Genomic DNA, 22091 nt, shown 5'->3' on the forward strand with positions numbered 1-22091 from the left:
CTCTGGATACTGACAGTTCGTAAAGGAGCCCTGGGATGGCCGTCCTAGACTAGGCTTCATGTCTTCAAAAGAACCCAGAGGCCATTTAGCATGCCTTTCAGAAAGAGTTCAGATACAAAAATCTAGGTGTAGAGTTAAAAGTCTGAGGCCCCTTGGTATTTATTTGTTTGTTTGTTTATGAATTACATATATCCATGCTTTTGCCATTCAGAGAACTTCCAACAAACAAAAGCCAACAACTTTCAGTAAAATCAGTCCCAAATAAACAACACCCCCCAGGATTGAAACAGAAACAGCCTAAAACCCCACAGAATCACTTAAACGTTTCACAAATCAGATGTTTGTTACCTGTCACCTCAATATTAATTGGGAGAGTAGTAGCTGAGCATCTCTGGGGAGGTAGCTGTTGTATACATAGATCCTGATTTTTAAGAGCTGGCATGTTTAATGGTATGTTTACTGGTCAAATGCGCATCACTACCCAAGGGCAGTGTGTGCCTTTTTGTGAAACCTCTTAGGACTCATGATGACAGCCAGGATACCATTGCCAGTCGTGGAGGGCAAGTTTGGTCAGCACAGTAGCATAGCAACCTCCCCGAGTGCAATAACTGATGAATGGCATTGGTTCACCTATATTGTAGGAAGCAGAAAGGTACACTCAGGACACCGCTGTAATGCTGCTCTGTACCCTCTCCTTGCCCATGGTGAATTAACTGTTGAAAGCCAGCTCTGCTCCTATCAGCATCTCTCCATCCTAGAGTCTGTTTTGTGGTCAAACTGAAGTGTGCCAGATTTATGGTAAAATGGGATGGAATGTTAGAAGCTGGTTTTCTGTTTTACTCCTCTGACTTATTGGGAGAGTGCCCATAACTTCTAGGTGGTCTGCATATAATAGATATCACAGTCCAGCAGAGCAGTGGTTCTCGCTGAGATACAGGCATCCCTGAAAAGGTCTCAACAGTCCTCCGGGGGAGAAGACATAAGCTCCTCCCTGACCTTCCTAAAACGTATCTTGATTGGTCAGCCATCAGGTCTACAGGGCAGTAGCTGCATGACCATTAGCATCATGTTGTGATGGTAGTAATGGTAGCTGAGCATTACTCATGGGGACATGAGAATGGGGAGACATTTAAATCATGGCTAGGCAAGGTTGAGGAGGACGACAGCAATGTTTATTCTGTGAACCTAGGTAGATCATGAGAGGGAGGGTAGGAAGAGTTACAACAGTGCATAGTTCTCATGGCCTCTTCTTACATGCCCAGGGTAAGGCCAACTTGGGATTGGAAGCAATTTTACCCAGGCTAGTTTGGCTAGGGATTCTAATGGTGTTTTGCAATCTTCTGGGCATGCAGCAGGGGTCACTGGGGCTGTGGGGAGGGGAAGTAGTTGTGAATTTCCTGCATTGTGCAGGGGGTTGGACTAGATGACCCTGAAGGTCCCTTCCAGCCCTATGATTCTATGACTCTTCCAGGTCTCTCTGGCCATCCCAGAAAAGACAGTTTGGAAAGGTAGACAAAGAACTTGGACTCTTGGGTTACCAGCTGGGAAACAAGGAGAATTGTAGGAGCCATAGATAGGCCCATAGTCGTGGCTTACAGTGAGTACACTTTTGTGGGAATAAGTAGAGATGGGCATGAACAGCAATACGAACAAAAAAAAGCCACGAACAGCCCAATCTACTGTTCGCGAACAAGCTGTTCATGAGGCCCCATTCTAAACGAACAGGTGGTCATTGCAAGCCTCGTTCGTTGCTGTTCGTCAAGCAGACAGTCTGGCACCTGCAATCAATTCCCTTGGCAACTTAGGTAGGGATTGTCTGAACTCTGTCTGAACTCCTGCTGTTGCCTTGGAAACCCCAATCTAAGCCCAATTTAGCTTGATAGGCAGGTCATCCTTTCAATTTGTTACAAGGGAGCAAAGACCAGCGGGGAGGGGGGCTCCCAGTTCAGGCTTTGCAGACAGTGGAGAGGGAGAGAGCTGCTGTTGGCATTTTGATAGAGAGAGTGCATTGGAACTTGAATTTTCTTTGTGCGTGGTGGGATAGGGATCTACCCCTTCAGGTTCCAGGGCTGCTGCCAGGTTCTGGGCCAAGCTATTATTTATTATTGGTACCTTTCTTGCTGCCCGCTCAGGTCAGGTTTCTGGGAGTGGTGCAGTAGGGATCTTGACCAAACTTGGATGATGGCTGGAGGAGAGCCTGGTGGCCCCCACAAACATCCAACCACGAACATATTCGTGAACAGGTCATGCTCGTAAGTGTTTATGAGTCCCTGTTCGTGGATGGCAACGAACAATGAACATCATGTTCATTTTTTTTTCTGTTCGTGCCCATCTCTAGGAATAAGCCCCATTCACTAGACTTGAGTAGGATTCTCAATAGAACTGCTTAGGATTGCACTGTTAGCTGTGAACATCTTACAGTGTTTGCCACACTCAAATAACAGGAACAAGTGACAGGCGCTTACAAATGCTATAGGTAAAGTATGCAATGGCTGAAAATGCTTCAGATAATTTTTTTTGTCAGGAGACAAAATGTCATGAGATATTACAGATGTCATGAGACATCTGTAATATTTATCATATTTTCTTCCTCCACGCGCTCCAAGTACAACAGCAGAGAACTCCAAGCACTCTGCTGCAACAGCAGCAACCTTGTCCCATATTGCTTTACCGCAGAAGGGCTGTTTCCCCACGTCTTTAAAATAGCACCCCACTCATGAAACGCTGGCAGCTTCTTCGCATAATTTCTGACATCACCATTTCCAAAACGGATGCAGACAGTTATGATTCCATTTTCATGGCGCCACAAAAACGGAATCATAACTGCCTGCATCCGTTTTGGAAATGGTGACGTCAGAAATCATGCGGAAAAGCTGCCAGAGTTCTGTGAGTGGGGTGCTATTTTTAAGACATGGGGAAACGGCGAAGGTCAGGCTGATATCTACAGCTACCGGGCAATATTTAGATGTCATGCACGTTCCGTAACACTTTTTCCATTGAGAGAAAATGGAAAAATGTGTGGGAGGGCTGTTACTGTCGTACTTATGGGGCAGTTAGAGCTTGGTTATGATGTCAGTATGATTTTATTATGGCATTTTGCAGTTTTTCAGAATTAGATCTGAAAAAAGAATACTAAAAATTAAGAGAACACTGAACAAACAAAACAGAGCTTGCAGAAGGGACATTTGCTGCTCTTTTTTCTACAGATCCTGCCCACCTCAATTACTCCTGAGAGTGGAGGTACCTTTGGGAACACAAGGATATGGTGTGCTGGCTGCAGCAGGAAAGAAGAATCTCTTTCCTTGGTTTTATATACTTTCTTGTGATAATGGAACAAGAGCTTTCCTGTGATTTGATTCTGGCAAATTCTTTCCCACTGCAGTCTCCTGTGCACATTGGCCCTGAGAGTCCCTAGTTCTTTATTTAACTTAATTTATATAAAACATTTATAAACCTGCCTTTCTTCCAGAGAACTGAGACCCAAAATAGGTAACATCAATAAAAGTAGTATAAAACATAATTCTTAAAAACAATAAAATTAAAATAACTAGCTATCAGGAAAAAAATAAAAACCCATGGCACCCCCAGGGAATTATTTTGAAGAGCCAATCTTACAGCTGAAATTCCATGAAAAATACAGACTCTCCACAACACTGAGTAGCCAACAAGAAAGCCCCAGCAGTAGGACTGCCAGCTTCAGTTTGGGAAATTCCTGGAGATTTGGGGGGGGGGCAGTGCTTAGGGACAGCAGAGTGCTGGGATGTGAGGGAGCTGGAGATATGACGTCTCCCTAAGACTTCTGTTCCTCCTGGACTCTAGACTTTTTTACCACTTAAGAGTCATCAAGAAATTGAGACCTTTACAGTGCAATCCTAAAAAGAGTTACTCCAGTTTAAGATCACTGAAATCAATGGGCTTAAACTGGAGTAATTCTTAGGATTGCACTGTTAATCATTGTTTACTATGGCATAATCCTTTCCCAACCAAATTCAGTCACTGGCGAATAAATTAAAGCATTCAGATTGAAAAGTGAAGTGAAAAGTTGGTTTTAATTAACTCTTAAAACATTCTGTTCCCACCCGCCTTCCCTCAGCAATCCTTGGTTTTATAGAATCTTTATTTGCTCTTTGTGAAATTTGCAGAATTAATCTACCGGCCTGGCATTTTCTCCCACACCCCTACTCTTCTGCCACTGCATGCAAAAAAAAAATGCAATTACATTTAATGAATTTTACAAGCTGAAATAAAAATGAAACAGAACCTGATCTCTGCTAGCTTTATCAGCCAGTCATAATTTTTGTGAATGTATTCATACTTTGTGAAGTCTGTCAGTAGGGTTTTTTTCATATTTGTTGGGAAGGCAAAATTGTAGGTTCAGATAAACATTAATTAGTTCTGCCTTTGGTTTCAAAAAATGCATGTTTGGGAGTGAAGGACAGGAAAGAGCTCCTGGAGGCAGTGAAGCAACATGCTTTCAAATAAAAGCCCTTTGTTTTGCAGAAACATAGCACATACTCTGGGTTTGTCATCTCCCATTAAGAAAACTGAATTTACCATGTTAGATAATAAGAGGCTCTAATGGCCAGTAACCCGAATAACCTGTTTTCTAATTCCACATTTGATTAATAGGTCAAATGATTAGAGCAACTTGACTAGATAATGTGATTATGCTGTGATGACAATAAATTCCTTGCAGTGACACTTATTTCATTAAGACTCTGCAAGGAATTACTATGGAAATTCTTTCCCCTGTGGTGTCCACCCATGATACTTGGCAAAAGAAGCATGTCTGGGTATATTTTAGATGGGTAAGTCTCTTGCCACTATTTTTCAGCCTTCAGTTGGTACCAAACTAGACATGATGGTGTCCATAGGTCTGACCCATGGATGTTACCTCCATATTAAAGCAATTAAAAATGCTGTGAGAGCTCAGTCCTGACCAGTGGTATCATAGAGTGTTTGGCAATTCCTAGAGAGGATTAATGTCATTGCCCCTCCCCTCCCATGTCTCTGCCCCGTCTGTTTGCTGAGCTTGGCAACCCTAGTAGGCAGAAACTCCATGCTGGAACCTGGCAACACAACAGCTGGAATTTTGAACGAGCATTTCTGGGCTTTGGGAAAGGGCTTAGCCATATTTTTAAAAGCCACTTCTACTTTGCATAAGTTTTTTTTGTGTTCTTCCCTACTCACACATACATACACACAGACTTTCCTTGTGCATGTGTTGTTGTATGAACACAGCTATTGTATTGATTAAGTATTCAAGGTTTGGGAATGGCAAAGATAGCAAGCATTATTTTTTAGTTTTAGTAGAAAAAGAACCATATTTATATGGGATGTAATATAAAATTCGTTATTTCATGTAAAGCTCATAGATAATCTTTAGGTTTTGCTTCAGACATTTGCATTGGAATTTTATTTAGGGATACTTTCTCTGTATAGATGATTAAAAAATGGCACAAATATTCTCAAAGCCACAGGATGCTTTAATATCGGCAAACCACAACAAATCTGAAATGCCCAGCTACTGTCACTAATGATATGCTAGACTTCTTTTGGTCTCTGGAAAAGGCATTTTTAAAGACAGCTGTAACAAATGCGGTAATCCATTTAGCTACAGCTTACAGCTGTTCTTCTTCAGCAAGTTTGTATATTGTCATTGTCGCCTAAATTTGGTGCAGAGATAGTGTACTAGAACATCCTTCTAAGGATGGGAGAACGCAAAACAGCCTCTACATGGAGTCGGTTTCTAAAAGGATCCATTTTAAGTAGCCTTTCCCCTTTTTCTTGGAATTATGATGGCACAGAGAAAATCTCTTGATCCACATTGGTGAGCTGATATATACAGATGGTTCACTGAGTGGGAAGAGCTGTCTAAGAAAGTCATTTAGAGAGAAGTTAATGGAGATTCAAGGTTTTTTAAAAAGTGGCACAGCCTGGATCAGAGCACCTACCCAGTGTCTTAATGGAACATTGAACTTCCAGAAGAGTTTTTATTATTGTTGTGGTTGTTGTTATTTTGGATCCTACTGTCTATTAAAGAAAGGAGTTTATGGAAACAGCTGTTCTTGCCTTTTCCTTCCGGTCCTATGCATATTCTGAAAAGCCTCTTTTGAGAATTGGAGACCTTCTTGAACAATATGGGAAGCAACAGAGCAGAGGGGGGAATACCTGTAAATTCCTTGGGTTCACCAATGGCAGGATCTAATCCATCATCATTATTAATATTATTTCTAGAAGGCTTACAAGAAGTAGGTATAGAATAAAAATAAGACACAGACCCTGCATTTACGTCTATAATCTAAACAAAACTAGTCAAAAACTGGAAGGGACAGGCTAGATGTGTGGTCTAGGCTTGTGGTCAGAAATGTTGTGGTGAGTATGCCTAAGGGCATAGATGCCTAATCTTGTTAGTCTTTAAGGTGCCATTGGACTTGAATCTTGTTATTTTAAAGGGGTTGAGAATCACTGCAGAACAGGCAGAACATTTAATTGTTTGAACTAGCCTTTACATATCATTTTAAAATATTAAAATACTATTTTTTAAATTAAAACTATCATTTAAAAATATTTACGGAGAAAATCTCTCAAATATGTTCTGATTTGGGTGCAGGTTGCAGTTTGCTGTCTCGTCAGTTTAGGGATCATTTTGAACTGCTTACCATGATGCATATCAACAAGACCTTAGAGGTGGGCGCGAACAGGAATACAAACAAAAAAAAGCCACGAACAGCCCGATCAGCTGTTCGCGAGCAAGCTGTTCGTGAGGCCCCGTTCCTGAGGAAAATGTGTTCGTTCCAAGCCCTGTTTGTGGTATTCATCAGCCCTTCATCAAGCCAGACAGTCTGGCGCCTTTCAATCAATTCCCTTGGCAACAGTAGACACGGACTTTCTGAACTCTGTCTGAACTCCTGTTGCCCTGGAAACCCCAATCTAAGCCCAGGGGCACTTCACCCCTGACTCAGTCACTTGTCAGGGAAAACCCTGACAAGGTCCGATTGCAACCTGCCGGGGTTTAAATTTCCCTCTCTATGCTGCTGCGCAGCGCAGGAAGAGAGACATTTAAATCCGCCACTCAACTGCTTGTCAGGGAAACCCCTGACAAGCGGCTGAGTGCAGCCTGCCAGGGTGAAATGCCCTTCTCCCTGCTGCTGCAGCAGGGAGAGGGGCACTTCACCCCCAACTCAGCCACTTGTCAGGGGTTTCCTAACAAAGTCTCCCCCCCTCTCTCCAGCCGGCTGGGAGACTCTGAAGGGAAGGAGATTCCCCATGCCGTTTGCAAACGGCATGGGGAACCTTCTTCCCTTCAGAGTCTCTGCCTCCTCCCTCCAGGCCAGCTGGAAGGAGGGAGATGTTGAAGGGAAGGAAGTTCCCCACGCGTTTGCAAATGGCATGGGGAACCTTCTTCCCTTCAGAGTTTCCCCTCCCTCCCTCCAGCCAGCTGGAAAGATGGAGACTTTGAAGGGAAGGAGGTTCCCTACGCCGTTTGCAAAGGGCGCAGGGAACTTTCTTCCCTTCCAAGTCTCCCCCCTTCCTCCCACGAACAGCCAACCACAAACATATTCGTGAACAAGATCATGTTCGTGGTTGTTTGTGATTCCCTGTTCGTAGATGGCAACAAACAACGGACATTGTGTTCGGGTTTTTCTTCCTGTTCGTACGCACCTCTATGTAGGAAACTACTTGTACTCTGACACTTCTTCTTCCTGGTTTCTGAAATCATGAAAGCATCACATCAATGAGTCTCTAATATCCCTCATAAATCAATCACTGATTCAGGCTACTACCTTTCCTTCATCACTAAAACAAGCAGTTATTCTTCTGTGACTTTAAAAACCATGGGTAGAAAAGAATGAAGTGTCTAAGTATCACCTGGTCTTTAATGTGCCCTTTTAGGCAAGATGATAGAATGGATCCAGAACGCCTCCAGTTATTCATGAATTATTCATCTGCTCTGAGGCCTTTCAGATGGATGGAGACAGAACTGGTGGCATTAATTGATTATCTCCATTTGAATGTGGGCAAGGGCCAGGGATCTGTGTTGCTTTTACTGGATTTATCAGCAGCCTTCGATACAGTGGACCAAAATCAGAGTTGCAATGTTAGCCAAGAAGCGGAGTTTTAAAAGAGATCAGAAGGCTTTGTCAATTTCTCCTCTCTACAGAACCAGGGAGATCCCTGCTCAGAAGGTTTGTTTATTTCCTCTTCTCTTCTTAGAAGGGAAGGTGAAACTGACAGAGCCTTCCAGAGGCAAAGAGGAAATTAACAATCCCTCTGAGCAGTGATCTCCCTGGCTCTGTAGTGAGGGGAAATTGACAAAAACCTTCTGATCTCTTTTAAAACCCAGCTTCCTGGCTAACACCACAACTTCCTTCACATTCTCCTCTTCGTGTAATTTGTCTCTTGTAGCTTGGGTCTCAGCATCAAGAAGGCTACCCCAATTCTGTCATTTCACAGAATGTGCAAAGAAGAAAAGATCAGGATGCTTATCTGTTGCAACATTTATTGTAGGATTTTGCTTTTACTGCACTTACCTTCGTAATCTACTTTCTTCATTGTTTATGGTAGGTCATGCCTTTAGTTTTCTGTTTGCATTGTTTTCTAATTATGTAATCCTAGTTCTGTAATATTCTTTATTGGGTGGCTTATGCTGAATGATTGAATTGTTATTGTATTTTATACTTTGAGTCTCAGTGAGAAAAGCATGCTATATAAAACCCAAATATTAACAAGAGTTATTAATAAGAGCCTAGGGGTTGGCAGACATCCCAGTGGTTTACTATTAATTGGCCAGAACATTGAAGTCTGGGAGCAAGTTTACTCTGTATTAAGCAATTGGATAGAATACAGTTCAGGGAGGTGGGCGGGAATTTCTTTGGTGGAGGAACCTACTACAACCAAGACCCCGGGACTTAATTCAGTTAAATGACTAGTTTTTAATAAGACATTTTAATGCATCAAAAGAAGGAGCCAAATGGAAACCAGGACAATAAGCAGCCACAGTGCAGGATTTTCAAATGACAACCAGATCCAGAAATCAGATTGAATGATTTGCATTTGACTCTGGAGTTTTTGCTTACAAAAGTCCCAGCAAGAGAGTCTGCCTCTAAGAGGAATCACTTTCAGAGCCTTATATTTTGAAATATAGCTACAGCCACAATTAACATATCCCGAGAAGTAAAGACTTTTCCAGTTTTTTTCAACTTACCTTTGAAAGAAACCAGAGAAGTGTTAATGCATAAATTATTGAGATCGGATGTTATGAAGCTACACGTGAAATGTAATTTAATAAATTGCATTTTCTAGAAGAACAATGCCAGAAGCTTTTGCTCCATATTTTATTAAAGATGAAATTAGTCATTGCCCCGTTGCCTTGTCTACTTCATCCATTTCTTTCGAATTGTCTTTTTCTGCCCAGTTCCACGCCAGCCTGGGGTGAGCAATAACCTCTTTGAAACATTCGAAATTGAAAGAGGGATTAGTGCTGATGAGGATGAAGCCAATGATGATCCAGGTAGTTACCAGTTTCTCACTTTGTGGAGGGGATGGGGGAAATGGGGGTACTATTCGTTTTTTTAAAATTCTGTGTCCATTACATCTTTATTTTGGAGTTGGTCCTTGGGTTGATGACACACCTCCAATATTATGACACACCTGTCTAAAATCAATTAACCTTGAGATGGTTAAGCATGGGATGCAAGCATGTACCTACTTAGATGAAGATGCATATTTGACTTACCTATCCTTGTGCAATGTTTTCAGTGAATACATTAAAATACATAAACCCTGATATTATTGGGAAGAAATCAAAGACTTATGAATAAAGATATGCGCTCAGAATCATGTCCTATAACCCTTCTAACCCCAATATATAAAGTTTTAACTCATGTCTCACTGACAGTGATATCAGTTTTAAAAGGAACATGAAATAATGATGATCTGCTGCTTACAGCTTTCCTTTACATGGATCTCAAGTGAGGGTGTTTGTTGGTGTTAATGTTTCATTTTCTCATGAACGCATGAAGCTGCCTTATACTGAATCAGACCATTGGCCCTTCAAGGTCAGTACTGTCTACTCAAATTGGTAGCAGGTCTTCAGACTCTTGGGTGGAGGTCTTTTAAATCACCTACCACCTGATCCTTGTAGCTGGAGATGCCAGAGATTGGACCTTCTATATGCCAAGCAGATGCTCTGCTACTGTGCCGCAGCCTCTCTCCAGCCCTGATGGGAAGAGGCAGCACAGCTTGGTTCTTTTGCATTCATTTTGGAATCTCTGGTGATTCCTTTTGCATTTGGCTTTCGCCAGTGGTATCTCCAGGAGCAGTGGGCCAGTTGCAAGCTTCGGCATATGCCGTTCATGCCAGCTTCGGACACCGGACCTGATTGATTTTAGAGAGAGTAAAGTGTGGGCAACATATCTAGATCTTTAATATCAATACTTGCACAGTAATTGTGTTAAAGTGTGAACCTGTCTACAGTTACCATTGTTAAAGATGCACTATACTATACTTTTCTTAAAGACTTACTTAGATTTAAAAAATGTACTAGAAACATTATAAATTCCAGACTATCTGCTTGCTACTGAAAGGTTTATCAGCTGCAACGGTTGAGGCCTGTCTCCATTTTGATCATTGATCTGTTCCTTGCAGGTGTTTTTGTTCACAGCTGTAACTTTGATAGTGGCCTCTGTGGATGGCTCAAGGAGAAGCATGATGACCTGCACTGGGAACCTGTTAAAGATGGCACAGGTATTCATTAATGGCCTTCTTGTATAACTGAAGGATGAAGATGGACAAGAAACCTTTTTTAAATGTGCAGCCAAGCACACATCTTCCTGATTTTCCTCTAAAAAGGGGTAGGGGGTTTCATCCCACAGGCACAAAATGATTGCCTAAATCAAACCATTGATCTGGGAGGTGGGGGTGATCTGCTTTGGAGTTCTGGTGAATCTCTATAGAAAGAGAGTTCCAAAGCTGGGGAACATCCATCTAGAATGTATCTCTATATGCTTTTCTTGGCACAGTCTGTAAGTTATCCCTAAAGGTATTGTCTACTAACTAGATGCTGTCTACACAGAGTGGCTACATCAAATGTGCTTCTTGTCTGCTAAAACCTTTCTCCACTTGGGGCTGCCAAGTTTCATCTGTGTCTTTAAAATCAGGATGTCTAGAAGTCCAACAGGCAGGGCTAAATTTCTGTATATAAGGTAAATAGCTTTACCTTTGGAGAAAGAAATTCATAAGCCTGTCTGTACTAGAAATGGGCACGAACCAAAAAACCCCCGAACCATGAGGTTCGCAGTTTGTGGATTTTGATGAACCAAAAACTACGAAGTGGCACGGAACTGGGGCCAGTTACAAACCACTTCTTAGTTTGTGGGGTTTAAACACCCCTTTTCCAGCCGCTTAGCAGCAGCATGGAAAGAACATTTAACAGTTTAAAGGGCCCTCTCCTGCCTTGCAAGAGCAGGTCCCTTTAAACTATCCGCTGGAAGGCAGCGGGGGGGATTTCCCCCTCGCCACCTGCCAGCTGATAGTTTAAAGGGTCCTGTCGGTGGCAGGGCCCTTTAAACTGCCCAAACCCCATCCCCACCACCCAGCCCCAACCCCTGTCCCAGCCCCAGCCCCACACTTACCTTCCCCCACAGCACGGTGTCCTCCCTCTCCTCCAGCGAGGGTCAGCAAGATCATTTTCAGCCTCCTCCACCCCTGTGCAGGCCCACAGAGGGACAGAGGAGGCCGAAAATGGCCTTGCCGCCCCTCAAATGGCCGCCATGTGTGGCGGCCATTTAAGGGGCAGCCAAGGCCATTTTCGGCCTCCTCCGTCCCTCTGCGGGCCTGTGCGGGGCGGAGGAGGCCAAAAATGGCCTTGCTGCCCCTCGCAGGAGGAGGGGGAGGACACCGCAGGCTGCAGGATTCCTCAAGGTAAGTGTGGGGCTGGGGGGGGGGTCTGTGGGCCGTTTAAAGGGCCCTGCCGCTTACAAGCAGCAAGTCCCTTTATCAGCTGGCAGGTGGCAATGAGGAGATCCCCCCTGCCGCCTGCCAGCTGATAGTTTAAAGAAACCTGCCGCTTGCAAGCTGCAGGAAAGGTCTAAATGGCCATTTCCTCGGGGAAATGGCCATTTAAACTGTCCCTTTCCCAACATGACCCAAACGAACCCCTACCAGGAATCAGTTCGTGGAAGTTCGTAGAAAAGAGCTTCCATGATCCGTGGTTGGCAACCATGAACTGGCCTGGTTCGTTCAGTTTTTGGGGTCATAAATGGATTCGTGCTCAACTCTAGTCTGTACTAGGGCTTTGCCAGGCAAATATACAACTTGTTACATATTTTCTGTTACAGAAGACGTTTCAGTTTGTGAAAAAGCATAGAACCCACATCATAGGAATCCACTCTACTGTATTTTACTCTATGTATGTCTGACTCCTGACCCTTAATGGGGTGCCACTTGCACCTGTTTCAATGGTTAGGATTCTGGGGGTGATCCTGGACGCCTCCTTATCAATGGAGGCCCGTCACAGCAGTTGTCAGCTCTGCCTTTTTCTACCTGCATCAGACCAGGCAACTTTTTCCTTACCTTTCGATCCATGACAGTGATTCAGGCAACAGTCACCTCTAGATTAGATTACTGTAACTTACTCTACACAAGGCTTCCCTTGCATCTGGAAATTACAACTGGTCCAGAATGCAGCTGTGTCCTCATGGGGACACCATATAGGGCACATCTAATGCCTGTTTTGTGCCAGCTGCATTGGCTCCCAGTGGCGTACCAGATCAGGTTCACGATTTTGGTGTTAACCTATAAAGCCCTTAGCAGACTGGGACCAACATATCTGCAGGACTGCCTCTCACTATATGTTCCCCAGGGCACTTTGTTTGACATATAAACAGCTGCTGGTGGTCTCTGGCCCTAAGGATGCTCGCCTAGCCTTGACCAGGGCCAGGGCCTTTTTAGTCTTGGCATCAGCTAGGTGGAACTCTCTGTCTGTTGAAACTATGGCCAGCAGGATTTGCTGTCTTTCCATCAGGCCTATAAGACGGAGATATTCCACCGGGCATATGGTTGAGGTCGGGGCATATGGTTGAGGGGCGGGGCATTGAAACCCCCCCTCACCCAGATTTTCTACCGACTTGCCTAATATTGTTTACCAGCTCCCACCCCATGGGATGTATTGGTTTGGGTCGAGCAATATGGGCTGCCACATAGTTATATGTTTTATTGAAACTTAGGTTTTTAATGTAGTTTTATTGTGGTTCTATATGATGTTATCCGTTTGCAGGGAGAGCAGACTATAAATTTAATAAATAAATAAAGAAAAAGAAATATGTTCCAAGGCAGACACACTTGTATTTCTTTCTGCCTCATAGGCTGGCATACATCTCCAATTGTTTACACAAAATGTTATGAAAAAACGCAGGGAGATGAGAAACAAAAAGAGCTTGGAAATCATTCACTAGTTGCAGTTACTTTTAGGATTGAACACTTTTCCTGAAAGTAATCCCAATTGAATGAAATGGGATTTGCTTCTAAGTAGACCTGCTTAGGATTGCTCTCTCTGTGTCTCTTTCACACTCTAGGTTCTAATTAGGGGTGTGCAAGCCAAAAACTTTCGGCTAAAGCCGAAAGCCGAAAGAAGAATCTCTTTCAAATAAGCCGAAAGCTGAAACGGCCAGCTGTTTCAGCTTTCGGCTTTCGGCTTTGTTTCGACTTTCTTTCGGCTTTCGGCTTTCGGCTTTTTCAATGGGAAAATGCCTCCGTCTTCCTGGACATCTGGGGGAGGCATTTTCCCACCGAATCAGCCCAAAATTGGTGGGGACCTTCCTCTAACCCCTCTCTAAAAATCCCCCAAGTTCCAGACCGATTGGACTTTGGGGGGCCATGTTATGGCCCCCCAAAGCAGGTCCCCCTATCCTCCCATAAGAAAGCGAAGGAGCAGCATATTGTTAGCATGCTGCTGCTCATCTTCTTCATTATTTCCTATGGGGGAAATGAAGAAGCAGGCTTCCTTTGCCAGGGGTGGCATTTTGCATGCAAAATGCCCCCTTACCCTCAGGGGCCCTTCTCCCACCCTTCCTCCCACCCCCCACCAAGGCTCAGCCTGCTCCCACTTGGGGGGGCCATTTCATGGCCTCCCCAAGTAGGTGCTCTTTTCTCTACCACTGACAGCTGGGGGAGGCTTGTCTTGCCAGGGGTGGCATTTTGCATGCAAAATGCCCCCCAGCCCTCTGGGGCCCTTCTCCCACCCTTCCTCCCACCCCCCACCAAGGCTCAGACTGCTCCCACTTGGGGGGGCATTTCATGGCCTCCCCAAGTAGGTGCTCTTTTCTCTACCACTGACAGCTGGGGGAGGCTTGTCTTGCCAGGGGTGGCATTTTGCATGCAAAATGCCCCCCAGCCCTCTGGGGCCCTTCTCCCACCCTTCCTCCCACCCCCCACCAAGGCTCAGCCTGCTCCCACTTGGGGGGGCATTTCATGGCCTCCCCAAGTAGGTCCTCTCAGCCCCTAAAATCCACCCCTTACAGCCCCACACAAACCCAATTCCCCCCCAGCTGCCACACACAGACCCAAATCCCCACATTAGCCCCTCACAGACCCAAATCCACCCCCACCTGCCCCACACCCATAACCCCAGGAACAGGCTGGCAAAGGCCAGCCCTCTCCCTTTGTTCCCATTCCTGGGAACTTCTAAACTCTCTTTCCCTGGGCAATTCTGCACAGCCCAGGGGTGCCACAATGGTGGGCACACTTCTGAGTGCCAGCTGGTCCCTGTGAAAGAGCACCTGAACCACAGACACCCTCCCTCAAATTCCCCCACCACCTACAGAGATGGCTAGCCAGCCAGCCCCATTGTTCCCTATGATGGGAACCAACTGCACAACAAAGAATAAAACACGAACAACACAAAATAAAGTTTTTTAAAAATTATTTTCTCCCTTTCAAAGTACAAGTAGGCAAAGCATTATGACACATTACACCAGCAGTCCCCCACACAGAAAAATTAACACAACTCACTTAACATCAGAGAATCACAAAACACGATTCCTGTCAAAAACACTTTATTTCTTGAACAGCTTTAGGTTACACAGCAGGGGGGCACACCAAAGGGCATGGCAGCAGTATCTTACACAAAAATAACACAACTCACTTAACATCAGAGAATCACAAAAGCACAATTCCTGTCAAAAACACTTTATTTCTTGAACAGCTTTAGGATACACAGCAGGGGGGCGCACCAAAGGGCATGGCAGCAGTATCTTACACAAAAATAACACAACTCACTTAACATCAGAGAATCACAAAAGCACAATTCCTGTCAAAAACACTTTATTTCTTGAACAGCTTTAGGATACACAGCAGGGGGGTGCACCAAAGGGCATGGCAGCAGTATCTTACACAAAAATAACACAACTCACTTAACATCAGAGAATCACCCCAAAATATTGCTGTCAGAAGCACTTTATTTCCTTAACTGCTTTAGGTTACACAGTAGGAAGGCACAACAGGGCATGAAAGCAGTGTACTACATAAAAATAACACAACTCACTTCACATCAGAGAATCACACAAACACAACTGATGTCAAAAACGGTGAAGTGGGTTGTATTATTTTGTGTAGTACACTTCTATCATGCCCTTTGGTGCGCTGAGAGGACCTACTTGGGGAGAGGACTGAGAGGACCTACTTGGGGAGGCCATGAAATGCCCCCCCAAGTGGGAGCAGGCTGAGCCTTGGTGGGGGGTGGGAGGAGGGGTGGGAGAAGGGCCCCTGAGGGCTGGGGGGCATTTTGCATGCAAAATGCCACCCCTGGCAAGACAAGCCTCCCCCAGCTGTCAGTGGTAGAGAAAAGAGCACCTACTTAGGGAGGCCATGAAATGCCCCCCCCCAAGTGGGAGCAGTCTGAGCCTTGGTGGGGGGTGGGAGGAAGGGTGGGAGAAGGGCCCCAGAGGGTTGGGGGGCATTTTGCATGCAAAATGCCACCCCTGGCAAAACAAGCCTCCCCCAGCTGTCAGTGGTAGAGAAAAGAGCACCTACTTAGGGAGGCCATGAAATGCCCCCCCAAGTGGGAGCAGGCTGAGCCTTGGTGGGGGTGGGAGGAGGGGTGGGAGAAGGGCCCCAGAGGGCTGGGGGGCATTTTGCATGCAAAATGCCACCCCTGGCAAGACAAGCCTCCCCCAGCTGTCAGTGGTAGAGATGAGAGCAGAGCACCTACTTGGGGAGGCCATGAAATGGCCCCCCCAAGTGGGAGCAGGCTGAGCCTTGGTGGGGGGTGGGAGGAAGGGTGGGAGAAGGGCCCCTGAGGGTAAGGGGGCATTTTGCATGCAAAATGCCACCCCTGGCAAAGGAAGCCTGCTTCTTCATTTTTCCCCCATAGGAAATAATGAAGAAGATGAGCAGCAGCATGCTAACAATATGCTGCTCCTTCGCTTTCTTATGAGAGGATAGGGGGACCTGCTTTGGGGGGCCATAACATGGCCCCCCAAAGTCCAATCGGTCTGAAACTTGGGGGGGTTTAGAGAGGGGTTAGAGGAAGGTCCCCACCAATTTTGGGCTGATTCGGTGGGAAAATGCCTCCCCCAGACGTCCGGGAAGACGGAGGCATTTTCCCATAAGAAAGCCGAAAGAAGCCGAAACATTTCGGCTTTTTTTCTTTCGGCTAGCCGAAACGTTTTGGCTTTCTCCGAAACGTTTCGGCTAACCTGAAAGAAGCCGAAACACTTTTGTTTTGGCTTTCTTTCGGCATTCAGAAAGCCGAAACGCACATCCCTAGTTCTAATTCCAGAGGAGTTAGCCATGGCCGTCGTCACACGGGCTTTTATTTAGCGCTAAAATGGCGCTATTTTCCGGCAAACACCCACCTTATTCCAACACTGTAGCGATTTTCTCTCTTCTGCTTTGTGCTTGATAGTCGCGCTATTTTGTGCCTCAGTGTGAATGCCTCACATTGATGTATTTCGCCTCGCAACGTCCTATGCCCTCCCTTCAATCCCAGAATCCATTTCTTCCTGCGACTCCCCTTTTTAAAATTTTTATTATGTCCTTATAACGCCATAACGACATAACACAATGCAAACTTTCTGCTGAAGTAAAAATGACTCAGTCGCCATGGCAGAGTCGTCAGCGATGGGGATCACGCCAGACAGGGAGTTTTCTGTGGGCAAAGGGCTATTTATATAATTTCAAAGTTGGAAAAACAAAAGGGTCGTAATGTTTTGCTCTAACGGAATGTTTATATGCTGTTATTCCGTTATAGCGGAATTAAACGCCAGAATAATAAAAAAGGGGGGGGGAGCTGCTTCTGCGCGGTTAGAGAGAACAGAACAGAGTGCTTCGGTGTGGACAGCTGGTGGCGCAAAGAGCTGTTAGGTGACCCAAAGAAACGTTACTGTGCCGATAACAGGTAGGACGCTATATGCTGTAAATTTAACGGAAGAGATGCCCGTGTGACAACGGCCCATGTTAGTCTGTAGTAGCAAAATAGAAAAGAGTCCAGTAGCACCTTTAAGACTAACCAACTTTACTGTAGCATATGCTTTCGAGAACCACACAAAGAGAACAGTGGTTCTTGCAAGTTTATGCTACAATAAAGTTGGTTAGTCTTAAAGGTGCTACTGGACTCTTCTACACTCTAGGCTAAATCCAGCACAAAATTTCTGATAGTGTTGTGCACTAACGAAAATGCAAGAAAAAGATAGCAGTAGGCACATGCAGTAATTCAAATATATTGTATCTCTGCTTGTATTTCCATATGCACAAGATCTTGTGAAACCAATTTGTAGGGAAGAAAGTGGTAGATGTTGCAAAATGTCTTGCACAAGCAGAATTTTTTAAACATTATTTTAGTTTGGAAACATACTTTCAGCTGTCTGTGGTATGCTTTTATGATCTATATTTTTATGCTGGGAAGAGGGTTTTTTATGCTGGATTCTAATTAATATCTTTTAATGGGCAGGTTCCTGGTGATGTGGCATAAAAATGTTATAAATAAATGAAATAAATAAATTGCACTAAGTCTGCTTATCAAAAAGAGTCCAGTAGCACCTTTAAGACTAACCAATTTTATTATAGCATAAGCTTTTGAGAATCAAGTTCTCTTCGTCAGATGCCTGATCAAAACTGGGCAGATACAGAAGAGGAGGGGGAAAGAGAGGGAAGGAGGGGAGCATAAATCACAAGAAGGCAGAATGCAATTAGCATAGAGGCAATCAAAACATTCCTTTGCTTGGAAATGTAAACATTTCCTTTTGGTGTGCAGTCAGTTTGTAGCAGTGAAGGTATCCAATTCCTATGTAGTGTATCTGCCCAGTTTTGATCAGGCATCTGACGAAGAGAACTTGATTCTCGAAAGCTTATGCTATAATAAAATTGGTTAGTCTTAAAGGTGCTACTGGACTCTTTTTGATTTTGCTACTACAGACTAACACGGCTAACTCCTCTGGATCTAAGTCTGCTTATGTTTCTGCTTGCACATTGCTGGACCCAAGCTTCTGTTTAGAAAGCAAGGCTTTGGCTGTGTATTGGAACATAAAATGTTCTTTCTCCCTGGAGATTAGATAAATCAATGGAACCACCAATAAGAGACATGTGGATGACTGTCACATTTCCAGTGAATAATGCTAATAAACATCACAGCAGTTATGTACCTTTTCAGTATGATGTTTAATAGTTGCACCACCCATTGTACTGTTCCATCCCTTGGGAAATCTGTCAAAAAATCTTCCTTTTTTCCCCTTTCCTGTTTTGTCCTTTCTTTCCAAAAGTGAAGGCAGATTTTTTTTTAAATCGTATTTTTAGAAAAGACAGTATTATCTTGAAGTGCTAGATAATGGTTGGGAATTTTATTACTGGCTGAGCAGATTTTTAATTTGGAATTTAAGGTTGGCTTGACTTCTTGGTTTTTATTTACTGTCTTGTTTTGGATATATATGATGCAGAATTATTTAAAAGTGTAATCTGCTTTTAGCCTTCTTCTCAGTTGGACAAGACCATGCAGAAATTCAGTACAAAAATCAGTTTCTTGCATATTGATTTCCTTTGTTCAGATATCATGTAACAGTTTCAGGTGAGTAGCCATGTTGGTCTACTGTTGGCACCTTAAAGACCAACAGAATTTTCAAGGTATAAGCAGGGCCGGCACCTCCATTGAGCGCTGAGGTGCTGGAGGGGGCGCTGGGGGCAGGGGTGCTCGCCGCGGAGCTGGTGGCAGCAGCGGGCGGGTGGCTGACCGGGAGAGATGGTAAGCTGCCCACGCGCCACCCCGGCCGCCTGCCACGCCTGGCCTGCAGCTACAGCAGCTTCCCGGCTCTCCCGCACTGCTGCTGCTGCTGCCAACACGCGCCCCCGGCCGGGAGCAACAGTCATGGGCCAGGCGCGGCAGGCGTCTAGTGCAGTGCGTGGAACAACAGAGTGGGAGGGCTGGGAGAACACACGTGCTCCTCCACAGCCACCCGCTGTGCCTAGCTGTGCCGGCATCCTCTCAGCCGTCTTGCTCAGCTGCCCACCACCCTGCAATCCAGTCCTGAAGCTGCCCCCCCCCATGCCTCAGGCGCCAGAAATCCTGGCGCCGGCCCTGGGTATAAAGCTCTCTGGTATCTGACAAAAAGAGCTTTGACTCTCAAAAGCTTATACTCTGAAAATCTTGTTGGTCTTTAAGGTGGCACTGGACTCAAATCTTACTAGCTCATGTAACAGTGATCTTTAACTGACACTGAACTTTTCTCGATCCATTGATTCCAGCACTAATGTAATGTGGCAGCCTGTTTTAGTCCATAAAGATGCATACCCTTAAACAGCTGTAGGCAAGAGCAATTAGTTGTAAGAACATCTGGATCTGAATGCTAGCCTCATTTGCATCAAAAGATACAGCCAGCCAATTTAATTGGCTCCAAAAGTATTTCTGATTTGAGATGAAGACGTACATCAAGTTAATGCATTGGCAGTGCATGCCAAAGACTGCCCCATATATCTCTTGTTGGATTAGAGCAACAGCTGTGTGTGTGTGTGTTTCTTTTGCTATTTTCATATAAAAACTATATCTCCTCTTGGGTATGTTATCTGTCTTTAGAACACCTAATAAAAGGAGTTGAAAATAAAGAAATCCTCATTAGTATAGCAGTGGGATGTATATAAAGCACGAAGACCCCCATTTATCAGAGCTTTAACTTCATACATGAAAGGATCAGTGAAAGAGCTTATTGGTATTATACGCCCTTTTGATTTTTGGCTTTTCTAAATGGTGCCAGTCTTCTGGTTTTCATTTAACAGCTGATGGCTTTTGAGCAGATAACTTCCCAGAAAGAAAGAGGCACATGAATGACTTTGAATAAATTCCACGTATCTGGCAGCACTCTAACATGATGACAGTGAGCAGGGGCACTTGAAAGAGCTGGTGTCTTATTCCATGTTTATAAGGTTTGAGGCTTTTTTTCATACATGATCTTGTTTTAAGATTTTAGTTTTAAAATATCATGGGCTGTAGTCCTATGCATTGACATGACAAAACCTTGCCAAAGTCAGTGAGATACATTTCCAAGTAAATACAAATAGATGCAGCAGAAGATGAGTCATAACTCAATACAACATTCCATGCACTGCAGAATCTAAACAGTGCAATTCGAAGAAGAGTTACTCCAGTCTAAGCTCATTGAAATCAATGGGGTTAGACTGAAGTAACTCTTATTGGGATTGCACTGAAAGTATCAGAATGAAAAATCAAGCTGCCAAAGATAAACCTCATGTTTAAAACTTCAGGAACCTGCTGAGATTTTGTAACTACTGCTTTCTCTTTTTAACAGGTGGACAGTATTTGTCTGTCTCCGAGCCCAAAGGAAAAGCAGGACGGACAGCACGTTTGGTCCTCCCCCTTGGCCATTTAGCTCATTCGGGGGACCTGTGCCTGTCCTTCAGGCATAAAGTGTCAGGGCTGCATTCTGGATTGCTCCAAGTCTTTGTGAGAAAGATCGGTGCTCATGGACCAGCCATTTGGGGAAGGAACAGCGGCCATGGCTGGAGACAAACCCAAATTACCTTGCACGGAACTGGCATTAAAAGTGTGAGTATAGTACTGGAGTGTAGGATATGAAGAAAGTAGAACACTGGTACAAGTTAATTCCTGGATACTATTATAGTTTATTAATCTGTATAGAGGTTACAGGTAGAGCTGCCAGAGCCCCAGGGAGAAAACTGAGGGGGGGGAGCAGGATACTTATACCCTTACACATGCAAAGTGCACACCCACTCCTGTGCCCACCCATTGTGCCAGAAAATGATGTCATTTTCCAGTCTAACAAGAAAGCATATGTGCTCTTCACATGTGTGTCTCCCTCCAGAGTGGAGTTGGGGGACAGGGACTGGGGGCAGGGGGCAGGGGGCAGGGGATCCCCCACCCCTAGTAGGGTGATGGCAACCCTAGTTAAGGGTAACTAGCAGTTTTTAATACCTAGGATTTTTGAATGGTGAACCTGAGTCATCTTAAAGTAGACTATCTGCTTTGCAATTTTTAATGGCAAAAATTCAGACTTCACCTGGAACCTTAGAATAGTTTTAGGTGGATAGGTGTTGGTCTGCCGTGGAACAGCAGGATTTGAGTTGAGCAGGGGTCTGAAGAAGGGAGCTCTGATTCTCGAAAGATGACACCCTGGAAATCGTGTTGGTCTTTGAGGTGCCACTGAACTCAAATCCTGCTGTTCACCAGGAACCTTAAATCTGTTGTATGCATTATCTTTATGTCATAAGTGCTCCACTTCCTTCAGAAATAACAGTGATATAGCCAAGCAAAACGCATAAAACACACCAATTTATTGATTGGTGTGTTTTATCACTCAATCTGATTTCATTGAGTGATACTGATTTCATTGAAAGAGTCTGACAGCTGGATGATAGATTACAGCAGACAGATTCCTTGTTCATTGTAACAAGACACTGGTTCTTGATTAAATGACTTTTATTCAGAAATCAGTTCTTTCCATAATCAGATCCAATGGTCTACTTAAGAGCAAGGTAAGCACCTAAGCAGTTCTAGTAGAAAGTTGACCAGAATGGCTACATAGGAAAATTACATCCTTCTTCTACCCCTGTTCCTCCCCTCTCCCAAT

General features: G+C 44.5%; 1 protein-coding gene across 4 annotated transcripts in view; it reads left to right on the forward strand.

Moving 5' to 3' along the window:
- NPNT (nephronectin) overlaps nucleotides 1-22091 on the forward strand; it is an 89375-nt gene that overhangs the window by 61683 nt on the left and 5601 nt on the right. For all 4 annotated transcript variants that reach the window (XM_054990194.1, XM_054990196.1, XM_054990195.1 and 1 more), the window contains 3 exons: nucleotides 9419-9514; nucleotides 10651-10749; nucleotides 20793-21049. In XM_054990194.1, the coding sequence (XP_054846169.1) occupies nucleotides 9419-9514; nucleotides 10651-10749; nucleotides 20793-21049 (452 nt within the window). The remainder of the gene's footprint in view (nucleotides 1-9418; nucleotides 9515-10650; nucleotides 10750-20792; nucleotides 21050-22091) is intronic.

This window comes from Eublepharis macularius, chromosome 10, assembly GCF_028583425.1.
Source record: "Eublepharis macularius isolate TG4126 chromosome 10, MPM_Emac_v1.0, whole genome shotgun sequence".
Classification (NCBI taxonomy): domain Eukaryota; kingdom Metazoa; phylum Chordata; class Lepidosauria; order Squamata; family Eublepharidae; genus Eublepharis; species Eublepharis macularius.